This window comes from Orcinus orca, chromosome 6 (assembly GCF_937001465.1).
Source record: "Orcinus orca chromosome 6, mOrcOrc1.1, whole genome shotgun sequence".
Taxonomy (NCBI): Eukaryota; Metazoa; Chordata; class Mammalia; order Artiodactyla; family Delphinidae; genus Orcinus; species Orcinus orca.
In genome coordinates this window covers 115,609,477-115,625,061 of record NC_064564.1, presented here as the reverse complement: position 1 = coordinate 115,625,061, position 15,585 = coordinate 115,609,477, and the positions used below count along the sequence as shown (strand labels likewise).

The following is a 15,585-nucleotide window of genomic DNA, read 5'->3' as shown; positions in this document are numbered from 1 at the left end:
CGCCGCCGCCGCCGCCGCCGCCGCCGCCGCCGCCGCCGCCGCCGCCGCCGCCGCCGCCGCCGCCGCCTGCGGACCTGCATCCCCGCGGGGCCGGCGAGCGGGCGGCGGTCTTTGCGTGCGCTGCGCTCCGGCCGGCGGCTACGGGCGGACACGGGGCCAGGCCGGCGCAGGGGCTGAGTTTCTGCAAAGTTTGACCTGGTTGCCTTTCCGATGCTGCAGCAGAGCGAGGCAACGCGGGGCGCGCCAGGCGGCTGCGGCGCGGCGGCGGGGCTGAGCGGCTACAGCACGCTCACAATGATCATAAAATAAAGCAGGCGCGCGGGGTGGGGGCGAGAGAGCTCCGAGCCTCACCCCTCCGCCCCCGGCCACCCCCAAGCAGCCCCGAGCTAGGAGGACGTGGGGGCCGGGGGCGCCCACTCCGGCGCCAGACCCCAGTAGAGCTAAAGGACACTGCTTGGGGAAGTGGGGGGGCGCCCCGAGGACGTGCCCGCGGCGGGTTCAGGGCGTCCGGAGGGCGGCAGCCCGGGCACGCGGAGCGGCCCGAGGGGCAGGTGAGTCGGCGGCGCCCGGGTGGGGGTGTGCGCGCCAAAGTTCCCGGCAGCGGCGAGCGCGCCGGACGCGCGGGTATCAGGGGCCGCTTGGGGCTGGCGAGGGGGGCAAGAAGCCCCGGACGCGGCGGGGCTGGAGCATTGCGCCCTCCGGGAGTCGGGGGACCCCGGCCCGGGAAGGGGCGTGCGCCCGATCAGACCGGCCTGCGGGGTGGCACTGCGCCCCCCGGGGGCCGAAGGGACCCGTTCGGGGAAGGGGCGCCGGCGGCTAGTTGGTGGGAGTAGTGCCAGGACCCGAAAGTCCACGAGGCCCACTGCAGTGCCAGCCAGTCGCCCCCCGCCCCACCCCGCCTACGGGCCGGGAGGGGTCAGCGGAGATGTCACCGGCGGCGATTATTCGCTGGTGCGCGCGGTCGTGCGGCCGCCACTGACGGGTTGGGCGGGGGGGGGGGGGGGCGGGCCGCCGCCTCCGGGCAGACCTCACAGAGCTGCGCCGTCAGCTCCGCAGCCCGCGCCCCGCGCAGACGCGTCGCCGCCCCGCGCGCCCCCCGCAGCAAAGTTCGGCTCAACTTTGAGGCGGGCCTTGACGCCCTGTCCCTTCCACCTCCCACCAGGTCCTCGGCGGTCGCGGCGAACCAGGCGGCGGCCCGAGCGCAGCCCTGGGGCCCCGCACGGCGACAGTGACAGCGGCGAGGGGACGCGGCGTGCTCGCGAGTGGTCGCCGACGGGGATCCGCGCCGCGCTCCTTGGGGACCCCGCGGGAGCCGGGCGCTCGCCTCCTGGAAGCCACCGAGGGCGCCCAGACCTCGGCGGATTGAACAGAAACTGCTCTTCCATTGATTCGGCCGGGCTGGGCGAGCGGCCGGGCGCGTGTGCCCCGAGCGCGTGCGGAAGGCAGAAGGGCAGGAAGTCGGTCTTCTGCAGCGAGGGTGGCGGCACCGCGCAGGCGACGGAGCCTTCCTTATTTATGTGCCTGCCGGCATTTGCCTTCTTCGCCTCAAGACTTCAGGGAGCGTCTCTGAGCTGCGTTCCCCGCGTGTGAGGCACAGAAGGAAGGGCTGGATGTCTGAACAACATGATTATCCATTAACCTCCAAACTTTTCTTTTTTTAACCCAAAGAATATCGGTGATTTTTGTCCACTGCTAGCAGAAGAAGAGAGAACCCAGGGCCCTTGAAATGCAGCAAAATCCTTATTTATAATCAGGCCCGAGGTAGTGATATGCAAACCCCCTCTACTCAGTGAATTTTCTATCCTATGGATATCAGTCTTGAGATTTGAGATTGGAGAGCTGTACCGTCTGCACTGGGTCCGGCAGCCTCCATCCTTTCAATGCCCGATTTTCTCTGGGACTGCTGGCCTTCCCTGGAGATCAGACTCGTACTGTGTGCCATGGGCTGTATTCAGAGCATCGGGGGCAAAGCCAGAGTCTTCCGGGAAGGCATCACGGTGATCGACGTCAAGGCCTCTATCGATCCCGTCCCCACCAGCATCGATGAGTCCTCCAGCGTGGTGCTCCGCTACCGGACACCCCACTTCCGTGCCTCGGCCCAGGTGGTCATGCCGCCCATCCCCAAGAAGGAGACCTGGATAGTTGGCTGGATTCAGGCGTGCAGCCACATGGAGTTCTACAACCAGTATGGGGAGCAGGGCATGTGAGTACTGCTCAGGAGCAAGCTTCGGGGGGCCCCTGGGATGGGGGAGCTTGGGGGTCTGGGGGTGAGCTCGGCGGGGTTAGAGAGGGGTCCCATCAGGGCCAGAGGGAAGTGTTAGGCAGACATGGAAGTGGCCTCTGATTCCTCCTTGGCTAGGTGACCTAGAGGGCTTGCCTGTTGATTCAGATTGGGGTCACGGCTCTAGGACCGTCCCTTCCACTGTCCCTGGCCCCCTGCGGTTCCCATACCCTCCCTGCAAAACGCCCAGAAAGCAGAGGGACGTTCCACTAGGTTCCTCTTTGGCAAAGCATGCATGCTGTCCTGGGTCACTAGAGAGGCTGCGGCTTGGCCTGGCTCAGACCTGCACACGCGGCAGGTACTCAGGGAAGGAGAGCTGGGCCTCTGCAGCCTCCAGATTTAGTGTGAAGGGCTCTGTGTTGGACCTGAACTCGTCCCCTGGTGTTTTCAGAGGCACATCAGGACCTGGGGGAACACTCTGCTCTGTTCCGGATGGAGTTTTGTTTGAGAGGGTTTTAGAAACCCGGTGTGCTTTTCAGTGCAGTGTTTTCTCTCTCCACAGCAGAAGGCCACTTTATGTGGACAGCCAGTGTCTGTGTCCAGAAGGCTCCAGTGGGCCCCTAAGAGCTGAGAGGAGCCCACAGACCTCTTCTGTCCAGCCCAGTCCCCAGAATGTCCCCAGGAGGGTGTACCTCTCGGTGCGGCACCCTGAGCCCCTGGCATGTTCTCTGACCCTAGAGATGGTCATCCTGCGTGTGGCAAGAGCAGCTGTAGACAGACGGGGAGGTGACTTAACTTGAAGGGCCGCCTAAGACAGGGTGGTGACAATAGCTGTTTCTGAGCACGAGGATGCTTCTGAGAGCACCAGGCAGGCCCCAAGGGCAGCCCCCCAACTTGACCCCTGTGACTCCCATGGCTGGCCATGGACACTCGCCCACAGCCTGTCTCTCGGGGTCTCTACCCTGTGCAGCATCCCTCCCCGGTCCCGCAGGTGAGGAATGGAGGAGACTTTCCCCAGGACTTGGAACTCTTCACTGATTTAAGAATATCCTGGGCTTCCCTGGTGGCGCAGTGGTTGAGAGTCTGCCTGCCGATGCAGGGGACGCGGGTTCGTGCCCCGGTCCGGGAAGATCCCACATGCCGCAGAGCGGCTGGGCCCGTGAGCCATGGCCGCTGAGCCTGCGCGTCCGGAGCCTGTGCTCCGCAATGGGAGAGGCCACAACAGTGAGAGGCCCGCGTACCACAAAAAGAAGAGAATATTCTGGGCCAGCTGAAATTAGAGAGGGTGGGGAGGGGACACCAAATCTTGTGGCTTCTCCACTAGATGACTGAAGTTGCAAGGGCAACAGGAGGATCATGGAAAAACTTAAAGCTAGGTGTAACCATGACCGCCCCAGAGGTGCACATGGCGCATATCTGGACACTCATCGGCTCCCCTCTGTCCACCCGACGTCTACATCCAAGTCTAATTCTCCAAGTGGCTCTTAAACCAGGCTGGGGGCTGACTTTCCATCCCAAGAAGGGAAACATGGTTCTTAGTTATTTGCTGTGGACCTTCCCTAAGAAGCCTTAAGCCCAAAACCTCCTCAGGCTTTGCAAGGCTTCTGGGGCAACTGGCAAGACACACAGGTTTTCCTAGGGCTTTTGGGCTCCGCTTGTTTTCTTCCCTAGAAAGGGTAAGGAAGCCAGAGGTCCTTCTGAACTTGGAAAGATGCAAGCTCCAAGAGGAAGAACATTGGGGAAAGCTAAAGGGACTGAGTTCTGCAGAGACGGACGTGGTGTGCGGTGGGGAGGGAGTGGGCCTGGCTTGGAGGCTCAGCTTCCCCATCTGTGCACGGGGGTGGGCGGGTGGGGGATGTTTACAGAGTCTTCAAGGCCCTGTGCTCCCTTTGTTGGCTCTGAGTCCATCCAAGCGCCATGGCTGGAGACAGGCGTGCATCGGGAGACCTGAGGTGACCTTTCTCTGTCTGTGCCAGTCCTTGGTTCCCGGTTAGAGGAACCCAGTGCACATCTAGACTGCAGTCAAGCAGACCTGGGCTTGAGTCCAGGTTGTGCCACTTTCCAGGGTGTGACCTGAGCCACTCTGACCCTCGGTTTCCTCGTCTGCAAATTGGGGCCAGTCACAGTCCTTGCACCACGGCTTATTGAATTACGGGAGATGACATTGGTCAAGCAGCCGGCACTCCGCCAAGCCCACGGTCAACAGTTACTGCATGTGACTGTCGTCCTTAACAGTGTTATTACCATTCTGATTCTTCTATCGGATGCGAAGTGGGTGATGGGATATGTAACGAGTTGAGAATCAGGGCCGAAACGACAGAATTTGGACAGATGTAAATTACTCTTTGTGTGGAATTTTCTCCCCAGCCCAGGTCTTCCTCTTTCACAGAGGGCCCACTCCCTGACTTTTAAGAATTTAATAATAGTGTAAGTCATGGATGATTTGAGTTTTCAAGTGGTTGAAGGCTGTTTTCCTTGAGTTCCATGTGTTCCCTTTTGTTCCCTCCCCTTCTCGGGACACGCCTTCAGCGCAGGGACCCCTGTGTCCCGCATACCTCGTTCTCCTGGGTCCACTGGACTCCTGGTTGGGATAGGACCAGCCCTGGAGAAAGGGCAGAGTTCGAGGCTCCCTGGAGGGGCAGGATGGACTGGTCATTAATGGGCTCAGGCCCCGGGGTCAGAATTACGGCCCAGTACTGGCTCTGGGGCCTCGGCGGGTCACCTCTAGGAGGTTTGCTTTTGCCATCTGTGGACAGGGTAAGAACCCCCCTTAGGCTGCTGGGAGGATTCGGGGAGAGGACAGGTGTAGGTCACCCGTGGCTGAAATGCTGAGTTGGAAACTGCTCGATTGATTATTAATCAACAAAATTATATTAAGAAACTGAATTACCAAATAGCACGGTTCCTCCAGCCCATGGGGAGGCTCTGTATTCAACTGGCGCCCTCCGGAATAAGCCTGGACAGCTGCACCTGCTCGAATGTAAACGGAAGCATTTTGATGTGATGAAAATACCCTTCCCATCTCCGCTACCCCAAACCTCCTGTGGTAACTAAGCTTCTTCATATTTTTAAGACCCGTGACGTGAAAGAAAGTGAGGGATGGTGAGCGCTGGGATGACCAGCGGCCCCAGGCTGCCCGGAACCGTCCCTTAACTTCGCCGGGACCAGGCTGTCCTGTGCACTGCAGGATGTTGGGCAGCGTCCCTGGTCTCTACCCACTCAATGCCAGCAGCCTCCCTCCCCCTGTTCTGACAACCAAACGTGTCTCCGGACACTGCCCCATGTCCCCGGGAGGGGTGTGAAGTCACCCCTGGTTGAGAACTACTGGGCTAGACCCAGACAATTTGAAGGCTTAAAACGAAACCCACATGGGCACTGGGCTTTAATGGCCTGGGGAGGGAACGGCAATGTAGCAAAGGTTAGGTTAGGGCTTCTGTTCTTGCCAAATGGGCTTGTATTAAAAATATTAATTCCAAATACTTCAGCAAAACCCATAATACCCCCAAACATTATCCCTGCTTGAAATTAATCTCTAATCCAGGAGGAGAACCCTTTTGAATGTCGTGGGTTGGAAATATTTGCAGTGGAACAATGCCACATGCCACCCCAGTAATACCCCGACTTACAGACGAGAGCTAGAAGATGGCGAGTTTCTTGTGCCAGCTTGAGAGGATTCTATATGGTTTGGGGTCCAACCCACATAGCTTTCAAAGCCACCCCCCCCCCCCAGAACACTGTTGAATCCGCCTGCATCCACCACCCCATCCTCCACAATCCTTAGCTGCCACCTGTCAGCTGGCACAGTCTTCCGAGTGACGAGTCACAGCTTCTCCCCTGTGTGGGAGATGCTTCACGTTATCCCTAGTTTGCCCTCTTCTGGAGCCCCCAGAGAATCTGGCCCACGGCCAAGGTCAAGGTTGGTTCTGGCTCAGGGTTCTGCCACAGGTCAGGCTTGGGGTGAGGGGAGGAGAGCAGCTCAGGAGACGGGGTCTCTCTGGGTTGGCAGTGCCACCCGCCTGTGCCCTTGTCCAGCCAGGCGTGGCTCCAGCTCCACCGTCCACGGGTGTGGCGAGCTTGCGCCAGGCTCTCAACCTTTCTGAGCCTCACTGTTCCCTCCTATGAAATGGGGAGAACAGTCCCTCATCGCAGGGTTGTTTGAGGGATTAAATGAGATACTATATGTGGTCGCTCTCCATACCGTAACTAGTAATAATTCATCATCAATTACACAGTGCCTGGCAGAGAGTCAGCACAGAGATTGCCGTGTTGGAGTCATTACTGTTCTTTCTTCTCCTGGGTTGGGTTTCACATACCCGCCTACAGTATGAGAATGTCGGGCGACGAGACCTCTGAGGGTCTTTCCAGCCAGAACCTGTGGTGACATCTGCTGTCACAGGATTATGAGGCTGGTGGGAAAGGGCTGGGCAGGGGTGGGGGGACCTGAGGCCTCTGGCCAGGGGATGCTGGAGCTGAGGTGATGCTGTGTGGCTGCCCCAGCTCCCCGTTCACTCTCTGGTCTCCCAAGGACCCCGTGAGGTCCCGATTTTATGGTGAGGCCAGGGCCGCTGAGACCTGAGGCCACTTGCCCCAGGAGGCTTGCTCTGCCCCAGTGGTCAGGGGCCGGGTCAGGAGGAATGGCCCTTGTGACCATGTGGCCTCTTCCTGCAGCCTGGGCCCGTGCAGAACAATTGAGGACGATGCTTCCTCTCTGCGAGCGGAAGACAGCCTCCCCCATCTGCAGGGCCCTGGCGGAGGCAGGAGAGGGAAGTTCTTGTTTCCAGGCTTTGGGGTGGGAGGAAGTTTGGGGGGACGGCCTGGCCCCAATAGAACTCCCCCTGGACCGGCCCCGGCCAAGCGATCGCACCCACCCTCACCTTCTGAGGGCTGAAGACAAAAGCTGGCAGCTTCCAGAGACATGTGAGGAGGCTCTGACAGCACAGCGATCAGGGAACCGGCAATGACATACGGAGATGCTTTTCGTTTCTGCTGATCGGATCTGGGTAAAAATACAAAAGATCAGTAATGCCTGCTGTGGGGCGGGGGGAGTAGACAGCCTCCGGTGCTGCTCCTGGGGGTACAGTTTACGCAGCTTCCGGAAGGTGAGCTTGGCTCTGTCCACTACAATTTCAAGCACACGTGCCCTTCAACTCTCTTGTCCTACTTTTAGAGTCTGTCTTAGAGAAACTGAGCCCCTGGCCTGGTGCCTGGAGTATGGCAGGCACACACAGAAATCTCCCAAGTAAGTGAATTAACGAATACATGAATGCAGGAAGCAGGGCAGAAGGACGTATGTGTGGGGCCAGAGACTCCAGCCCTGTCCATCACTGAAGAGCCATGAGCACCCCAAGTGTCCATCAGTAGGGGGGTGAAACTATGGTCTGTCTCCAGGGCAGAACAGGCCGAGGCTCTTACACATGAAGAAGAGAAGCTAGAGATTCCCTATCAGATTATCGTCGTTGCATTAAAAGAAGTTGTAAAAGATGTAGGGTAGGAATCCATTTCTGTTAAAAGCGCTAGAAACGGGAACATCTACTGTGTGTGTGTGCAGGGAGGATGCTCTAGAAGGATGTTTATCAGAGTGTATGTGGTGAGTAACCTCAGCGAGGGAGGCGGAAGCACGGAAGACAGGACTTTCGTTTCTCACTTTTTTTTTTTTTTTTTGCGGTACGCGGGCCTCTCACTGCTGGGGCCCCTCCCGTTGCGGAGCACAGGCTCCGGATGTGCAGGCTCAGCGGCCATGGCTCACGGGCCCAGCCACTCTGCGGCATGTGGGATCTTCCCGGACCGGGGCATGAACCCGTGTCCCCTGCATCGGCAGGCGGACTCTCAACCACTGCGCCACCAGGGAAGCCCCATCGTTTCTCACATTTTGTACTTCTCGATGGCTTGCTTTTTTTTTTTTTTAAACAAAAACGCAGCTTTTATAACTAAAAACTAAAACGCTGTTGGCCCTTTCCCCCTCGTGTTAGGCCCTGGGAGTGGGGCCTGGGCGAAGAAGGGTAAGGTGGGAAGAAAAAGTGGTGTTTGTTGTTTGGGGGAACCCTAGGGGCAGGCGGGGAGGGGACACCTCCAGCTCCTCCCCCAGGGAAGGGGCTTCTGGTGACCTGTCTGGTGGGCAGGGGCCAGCACAGTGGGCGGCCGCCCAGGGCAGGAGTCAGGAAACCAGGGTCCCAGTCTGGTTTGGAAGGGGGCTCTTGGGCCTCATTTCTCGTAAAATTGCAAACATTTTACAAAATTGGAACTTTTTGCAAATTGCAAAAAAACAGTAAGCTCTGTAAAATTGGGGACCAGGTGAGAAAATCCCTAAGCGCCCATCTGGCCCCCAGGAGGGCACTGAAACCAGCACTGGGCAGAAGAACCTTGTGCCCTGGGCAGCCCTCTTGCCCTCGAGCCCCAAGTCGCCATCTGTAAATGTGTTTCTTAGAGTGTCCAACGGTGCCACTTGTGGGAAGTGAAATAATATTTAGGAGAACTCGTTTCAGCTTAAGTATGATTGTAATTTAAAGCCACATATTTATTCTAATGTGTATTAGAAAAAAAAATATATATATACCCAATATATCCAACCTGTTATTTCAAAGGTGTTCCATAGGAAAAGCTAAATTTAGTTGAGTTTTTTTAAAAAGTGATTAATTTCAAGGAAAAACAATTAAGTGAATAATAGCATAGGAGATATGTAAACAGGACCAAAATGAGGAAAGAGATGTGAAGTTTGGGAACTCTGCTCTGAGACCAGGTGCTCTGTTGTCCAGAATTCAAAATGCAGTCAGAGAGCTGGGAGAGACGAGGGCCCATGGGGGCACAAGGGTCCACCCGTGCCTAGGAGAGAGCTCAGGCCCAGGCTTGCCACCCTGCCTGGCACAAAGTAGCTGGGAAAGGTGTGCTCCCAGGGCCCTCAGACTTACACTCTAGGTCACGTTGCTCAGAGCCGTGTGTGTGCGTGTGTGTGTGTGTATTTCAGGTGAGGGTCTGTTGGAAGCCAGATGGGTAAGAACCCGTATGTGCGTGTCTACGTGTATGTGCGTGCACGTGTGTGTGTGCATATGTGTGTGTGCGTGCATATGCATGTATGCGTGTGTGTGCTGGGTGAGGGGCCGTTGGAGGCCATGGGTAAGAGCTCGCTTGGGCTGTGGGTCCTGCCTGGTGGCTTCCCTGGGTCAGGCCTCTGATGTCCCCAAGTCTCCTCTATAAAACACCCTCAGTTGCAGCCCTGGGGTGACTGAGGAGAAGCCTGTGTGGATGTATGTATGCAGGGCGCCCAGCACGTCTGATGCGCTCAGGGAACGTGACCACTGTCACCAGTGTTGCAGTGGGGACGACCTGTGCTGGGCATGGCTGTCCCAGCCGCAGCTGCTCCAGGTGAGAAAGTACACAAGCAGAGGCAGCTTTGGGCACCCTAAACTCATCACTGGGACCCCTTTGTGGGGCTCAGGCCCTGAAGGAGAAACGGGGCAGGTTGCCCACCGCCACTGATCCAGGCCACCTGCCTCTATTGTGTCTGACTCTAGGCCGGGCACCAGGATAGATTCTGGAGGCCTGGCCCCTGCTTCTCGGCCCCTGTGGTCTGTCTGGGAGTGAGGTCGTCAACAAAGGGTGGCATGATTATTAAATCCCCCCCGTGCGTGTCCCAGGAAGCAGTGGGACAAAGGTTGAATATGGGGGCGCCAGGCCTCGTGTGAAGGGTCCAGGTGAGCTTCCCTGGGGGCTCCAGAGATGAGCCGTAGGTACCACTGGCTAGGACAGGAGGGGGGCGGGGGACGCTGCTCGTGGCCAAAGACGCTGAGTCGGGAGGGCACAGACCATTAGAGGGATGGCTGGTGGGTCTGGAGCCTGGGGAGGGAGGGAGGCAGGGTGTGTGTGTGTGTGTGTGTGTGTGTGTGTGTGTGTGTGTGTGTGTGTGTGTGTGTGTGTGTGTGTGTGTGTGTGTGTGTGTGTGTGTGTGTGTGTGTGTGCGCGCGCGTGTGTGTGTTTGCGTGTGTGTGTGTGTTTGCGTGTGTGTGTGTGTGTGTGTGTTTGCGTGCAAGACCCTTGGCCTCACCTGCATCTGGCTTTCAGGGCCTTGGGGAGTCATGGCAGGCTTAACAGGGTTGGAGGGAGGAACAGTGCCATCAGATCTCTGTTTAAAGATCACTCAGGCTTCAGGGAGGAGAGCATGGCAGGTGGCAAGAGGAGGCTGGGAGAGGTGAGGGGTCGTGGCCAGCGCGAAGGCAGAGCAGAAGGGGGGCAGTCTGGAGGCGAGAGGGAGTCAGGGATGGTACTGGGCGCCCAGAGGGTGCAGGCCCCCCTGGCATCACTGATGACCAGGTCAGCAGCTCTGTCTCCCTTTCACAGCATCGTGACCAGCGTCAATGGCAGGTCCCTGCAAACATCTGTTGAGTGCATGGTGGATGGGGCTGCAGAAGGAATGGGCATTGAGGGACGCTGAGGAGTCTGTCTCAGATGTGCTGCACGGGGGCCCCAGAAAGCATTCTGAGGTCCAGCTTCAAGCCTGGACTTGCCTGCTGTCCTCTGGGTTCCCACAGCCCTGGGATGAGGGTGGGAGTGTGACGGGGTCCACGGAAGCAGGCCAGTTTCCCGGGCGTGGGGACTGCACCGTCCCACTGGGCCCCGTGCTCAGAAGGGTCCCTTGCGTGGTTCCATGCTCTGCTGTCACTACGTGGCAATTCTTGACTTTTGAACAAGGGGCCTCCTATTTTCACTTCACCCCCTGGTCCCACAAATTCTGTAGCCAGTGTTGCCCTGAAGACCAGCACAGGCCAGTGAGCAAAGGGGGAGGACACGGGGGAGACCAGGGCCTCCTGCTGGCCTGGAGGCCTGACACGACCTGCCCTGAGGTCTGGAGAGAAGGTGCTGGGGCAGAAATGGGCGTTTGCTCGTGTTCACAAAATGCCCCTCCTCCACCTAAACCTGCTGGTTGGGCCTCCGCGTGCCGGGCACGGAGCTGGGAGCCTTGCCTCCACCTTTCGTTGGCCTGTGCACCTGTATTGTCCCTGCTGTGCAAACAGGAAGGCTCAGGGTGTGCAGGACCAGGGTCCAGACTCACCCCTCCACCCAGAAGCTGGAAAACTGAGGGTCTGCCTTGAAGCCCAAGGTCATTCCAGAACACACAGGAAGTCTTAGAGGCAGGAGCTGTATGGGATCATTCCTTTCAGAGCATGGATAATCTGAAAACATAAATGAGGTCAAAAGGCTTCAGGTCACATCAGGGCTGGCAAATCCATTAGTGTTAGAGGCAAGCCTCACTCCAATGGTCTCCGGAAGTTTCCACGTATTGCTGTTTACTGTGTACCAGGTAGTATATATTGACGCATTTAATCATCTCAAAAACCTTGAAGGTGGGTGCGGTTATCCACAGTGAACCAATGTGGGGCTCAGAGATTTGTGACTAGTAGCCGGGGGGAGACTGGACCCGGGCTGGTCCACGTCCCTCAGAAGCTGTGCCCTTAACCATGCTCCCTACACCACCTTGATGGGGAGACTGGACCACGGGGCCCAGAGCCAGCCCAGCTGGTTTGTGATGATTTGAAAACAGACGCCCTTGGCCCTGGTTCTGAGTAATACCCCACATGAGACACTGCTGTCTGCCAGCTCATGGGGACTGTCACCCATCTGTGACTGAGCCAGCACCTGGGCATTTGGGGGCTGGGAGGCGGAAAAGGAAACCTGAAGCTGGGGGTCAGAGGCTGAGAGAGAGAGGCCATTCTGGTGGCAACCCCGCGTCCCACAACAAGCCAGCTCTTAGGAAGTGAAAGAGGGCAAAGGCAAGAGAAAAGGTCTTTTGGCAAGACGGCTTTCTGCCTTAAAAACAAAACAAAACAAAAGCCACTTTTATAAGCAAGTGTAACCACTGTGAGAAGACAGAATGGGTGCCTTCCACCACAGGAGGCTGGGCACGGGTGGGGCACAGGCTTCTGAGAAATTCGGGACAGGGACCCTGGCCCCCTTCTCTGGTCCATGGCGGCCACCCCCGGGGGCAGCCGAATCTGCCGGCTCACGACTGTGACCTCCTCCTTGGCGTTTGATGAGCTCAGGGCCCCGGGCAGGAGATGGCCTACTAGGCAGGTGTTACCCTAATTTTGTGACCTTTTTAATGAAATAAACAGACAAATTAGCAAAATCACATTCCTGATCATCCCTCCTGTAGTGGCCCCAAATTTGCTAACTGCTAACATTAAACGATGCATTTCAGTAGGGGAATGCACTTTTTACATTGTGATTAGATATACATAAAATTTACCATCTTAACCATTTTTAAGTTTGGCAGCATTAAGTACATCCACATTGTTGTGTGTCTATTTCCAGAACATTTTCATCTTCCCCAACTGAAACTCCGCACTCATGAAACGCTGACTCCCCCGTTTCCCTCTCCCAGCCCCTGGCAACCGCCATTCTACTGTTTCTATGAATTTGACTCCTCTAGGGACCTCATATATGTGGAATCACACAGCACTTGTCCTTTTGTGTGTGGCTTATTTCACTTGGCATAATGTCTTCAAGGTTCATCCATGTTGTAGCGTGTGTCAGAATTTCCTTTTTAAGGATGAATAATATTCCATTGCATGGATAGACCACTCTGTCCATCATCCGTTGGCAGACGCTTCAGTTGTTTCCACCTTTTGGCTATTGTGAATAATGCTGCTATGAACAGGAATGCATTCTGTAAAGGAGTATTTCTGGAGAGCACCGCTGGTGTACACAGGTGTGCGGAATTCTGGGGTCAAAGTGTCCTGATCTTTGGTATGGCAGGTGCCCAGGCCTGACTGCTTAGCTAAATCAACTTGGGAAAAAGACCACCCCCCCCCAGCTGTCATTACTTTATCTGTCTGGTGGGGTGGATGTGATTGTTGATGAGTTTCTAAGGGGTGGGCTCCCCAGACGCTGCTGTGCCCCCAGCCACGTGTCCTCAGAGCAACTTAGGACAGTCCTCTTCTGTCAGAGAGTTATTATTATAGTAACAATAGTGACAGCAATGGTGCTAGCAGGCACCAATCACTGGCATTTGTCTTGTGCCCTGCCCTGGACTGGCATGTTCCTGCCTGTGTCCTTCCATGACCTCAGGTGGGAAGTGGGTGATGAGCCTGGGGTCCAGGGAGTGCTGGGATTTTGCCCAGGGTCTCACACCAGTGAGAGGGTGGCTGAGACTTTCAGCAAGGTCACTAGGTTTCCTGAGTCCGAGCTCTGGACAGCCCGGCTGCCAGGAGGCTGAGCCCCCTGCAAGCACGTTGGGCTGACCAAGTGCTGCTGGTTCTCAGCCCGGCCCGAAGCTGCAAGTGCAGGTTCCCCGGCAGCTGCAGCAAGTCCAGGAGGCATTGATTGTAAAGCTGGCCCCGAGGCTGGGACTGAGAGCAGAGTTTTGAGACTGGCTGGTTAGGTTTTCTTGGTTCTACTGCTCCGCAGACAGGGGCCAGCCAGGTGGGAGCCATTCTGGCTGAGCTGTGCTTCCTATTCTAGGCAGGCATGAGCAGAAACGAGGCGGGGGCAGGGTGGGTGGTGGGGAGAAGAGGGCACCGCCCACGGTGTTGGTCTTGCTGGGCGGAGGGCCAGGGAGCCCAGGCCCACGTGTGGTGGAGGAGATGTGGAGGGGAGGGGCCAGAGCCTTGGCGAGGGCCCTGAGCGCTGGTTCCCATGCCCCTGGCCCCGGTGCTGGACACCAAAGCTCGGGGGCAGGCGGGCGTTTGACCCCGGTCACACGCTGGTCAATGAGGGGCTGAAATCACTCCCAGATGTGCCGACCCCACGGCCCCTGGGGGCCCCCCTAAAGCAAGAGGAAGAAACTCCTGCCACTTGCACTCCCACCCAGGCCGCCCTGACGCGCTGTGCGGCCAGGAGAGGAGCCCCACCCCAGCCTCTCGGCGCCAGTGGCCTCCGCCCTAACCAAGGTCACGGGGTCGCATGTGGCCGTCCCACCAGCCGCTGGGACATGGGACGGGGGGGCACAGTGCAGGTTAGGGCCCCCCATTACTTTGTGCTGCCCCCAGGCCCCTCCCTTGAGGGCAGGGGCAGTTAGGGCTTCCCGAAGCCCAGCCAGAATCCAGCCCTGTCTACAGGGGTTTCTGGGGGAGACCAATTTGAGATGATGCAAGAGAACAGGATGTGGCTTTTGAGGGGGGCCATGTCTAGGGGAGCCCCAGTTCCCTGACATGATGTTGGGTGTCTGTTTACTGTCTGGCCCCCTGGGGAGGTAAGCCCCAGGGACAAGGGGATGCAGACGAGCCTGTGCATGGCTGGCTGAGTAAACTGGCCTTCCTATCCTCAGGTCTAGCTGGGAGCTCCCAGACCTCCAGGAGGGCAAGATTGAGGCCATCAGCGACTCGGACGGGGTGAACTACCCCTGGTACGGGAACACCACGGAGACCTGCACCATCGTGGGCCCCACCAAGAGAGACTCCAAGTTCATCATCAGCATGAATGACAACTTTTACCCCAGCGTCACGTGGGCCGTGCCCGTCAGCGAGAGCAATGTGGCCAAGCTGACCAACGTCTACCGGGACCAGAGCTTCATCACGTGGCTGGTAGCCACCAACACCTCGACCAACGACATGATCATTCTGCAGACGCTGCACTGGCGCATGCAGCTCAGCATCGAGGTGAACCCCAACCGGCCCCTGGGCCAGCGCGCCCAGCTGCGGGAGCCCATCGCCCAGGACCAGCCCAAAATCCTGAGCAAGAATGAGCCCATCCCGCCCAGCGCCCTGGTCAAGCCCAATGCCAACGACGCTCAGGTCCTCATGTGGCGGCCCAAGTACGGGCCGGCGCTGGTGGTGATCCCGCCCAAGCACCGGTAACAGCCAGGGCACCCGCGAGGTGACCCCCAAATAATAACACCACGCAAACACCCCGCACGGACTCTGCAGTCCTTCAGCAAAATACAACCTTTCTACCTTCTCCAGCGGGCGGATCTCACTGTGCGAACGCGCGGCGATGGCCCCCCGCCCTCCTGGGACCTGCTTCCCTGGCGGAGGGGGGAGACCCAGGCGGGACCGACCACTCCACGTGCGCCCTCAGTGTCACCTTGGGTCTCCTTTCCTCTCCTCGCAATTTCCGTCATTCACTTGCAACAGACTCCCTGAAACAACTGCTTTTTCTGTTCCTTTTTTTTTTAACGCCTCTTTAAGAGGTTCAGGGGTGGGACGAGGAGGAGCTGGTGAGGAGCCTGGTCGCACCGCACCGGGGCTGATCCCACGGGGGCTGATCCCACCGGGGCTGATGCCACCGGGGCTGATCCGCGGCGGCCCCGCCCCGCCCGGGCAGCTCCCCTCATCCTCTGTCACGCGGCCTTATGTAGACTTGCTTTGCCAAACTTTTGCCTTAAGCCGATTTTAAAGGAAAAAACCGGAAACAAAGAGAGCAGTTTGTCTTTTCTG

At 57.8% G+C, this 15,585-nt stretch overlaps 1 protein-coding gene across 4 annotated transcripts; it reads left to right on the top strand.

Moving 5' to 3' along the window:
- The first annotated feature begins 1,880 nt into the window (after positions 1-1,880).
- On the top strand, positions 1,881-15,450 carry FAM78A (family with sequence similarity 78 member A). Of its 4 annotated transcripts, XM_049711429.1 has the most exons (3): positions 5,028-7,221; positions 12,816-12,920; positions 14,478-15,329. In XM_049711429.1, exons 2-3 carry the CDS (start codon positions 12,862-12,864, stop codon positions 15,004-15,006), a joined length of 588 nt encoding a protein of 195 aa, XP_049567386.1. In that variant the 5' UTR covers positions 5,028-7,221; positions 12,816-12,861; the 3' UTR covers positions 15,007-15,329. The 4 variants fall into 4 exon arrangements, with proteins under 4 accessions (XP_004269130.1, XP_049567386.1, XP_049567385.1 ...); XM_004269082.4 differs by lacking the exons at positions 5,028-7,221; positions 12,816-12,920 and adding an exon at positions 1,881-2,203 and having other exon boundaries at positions 14,478-15,450; XM_049711428.1 differs by lacking the exon at positions 5,028-7,221 and having other exon boundaries at positions 10,240-12,920.
- The last annotated feature ends 135 nt before the right edge of the window (positions 15,451-15,585 follow it).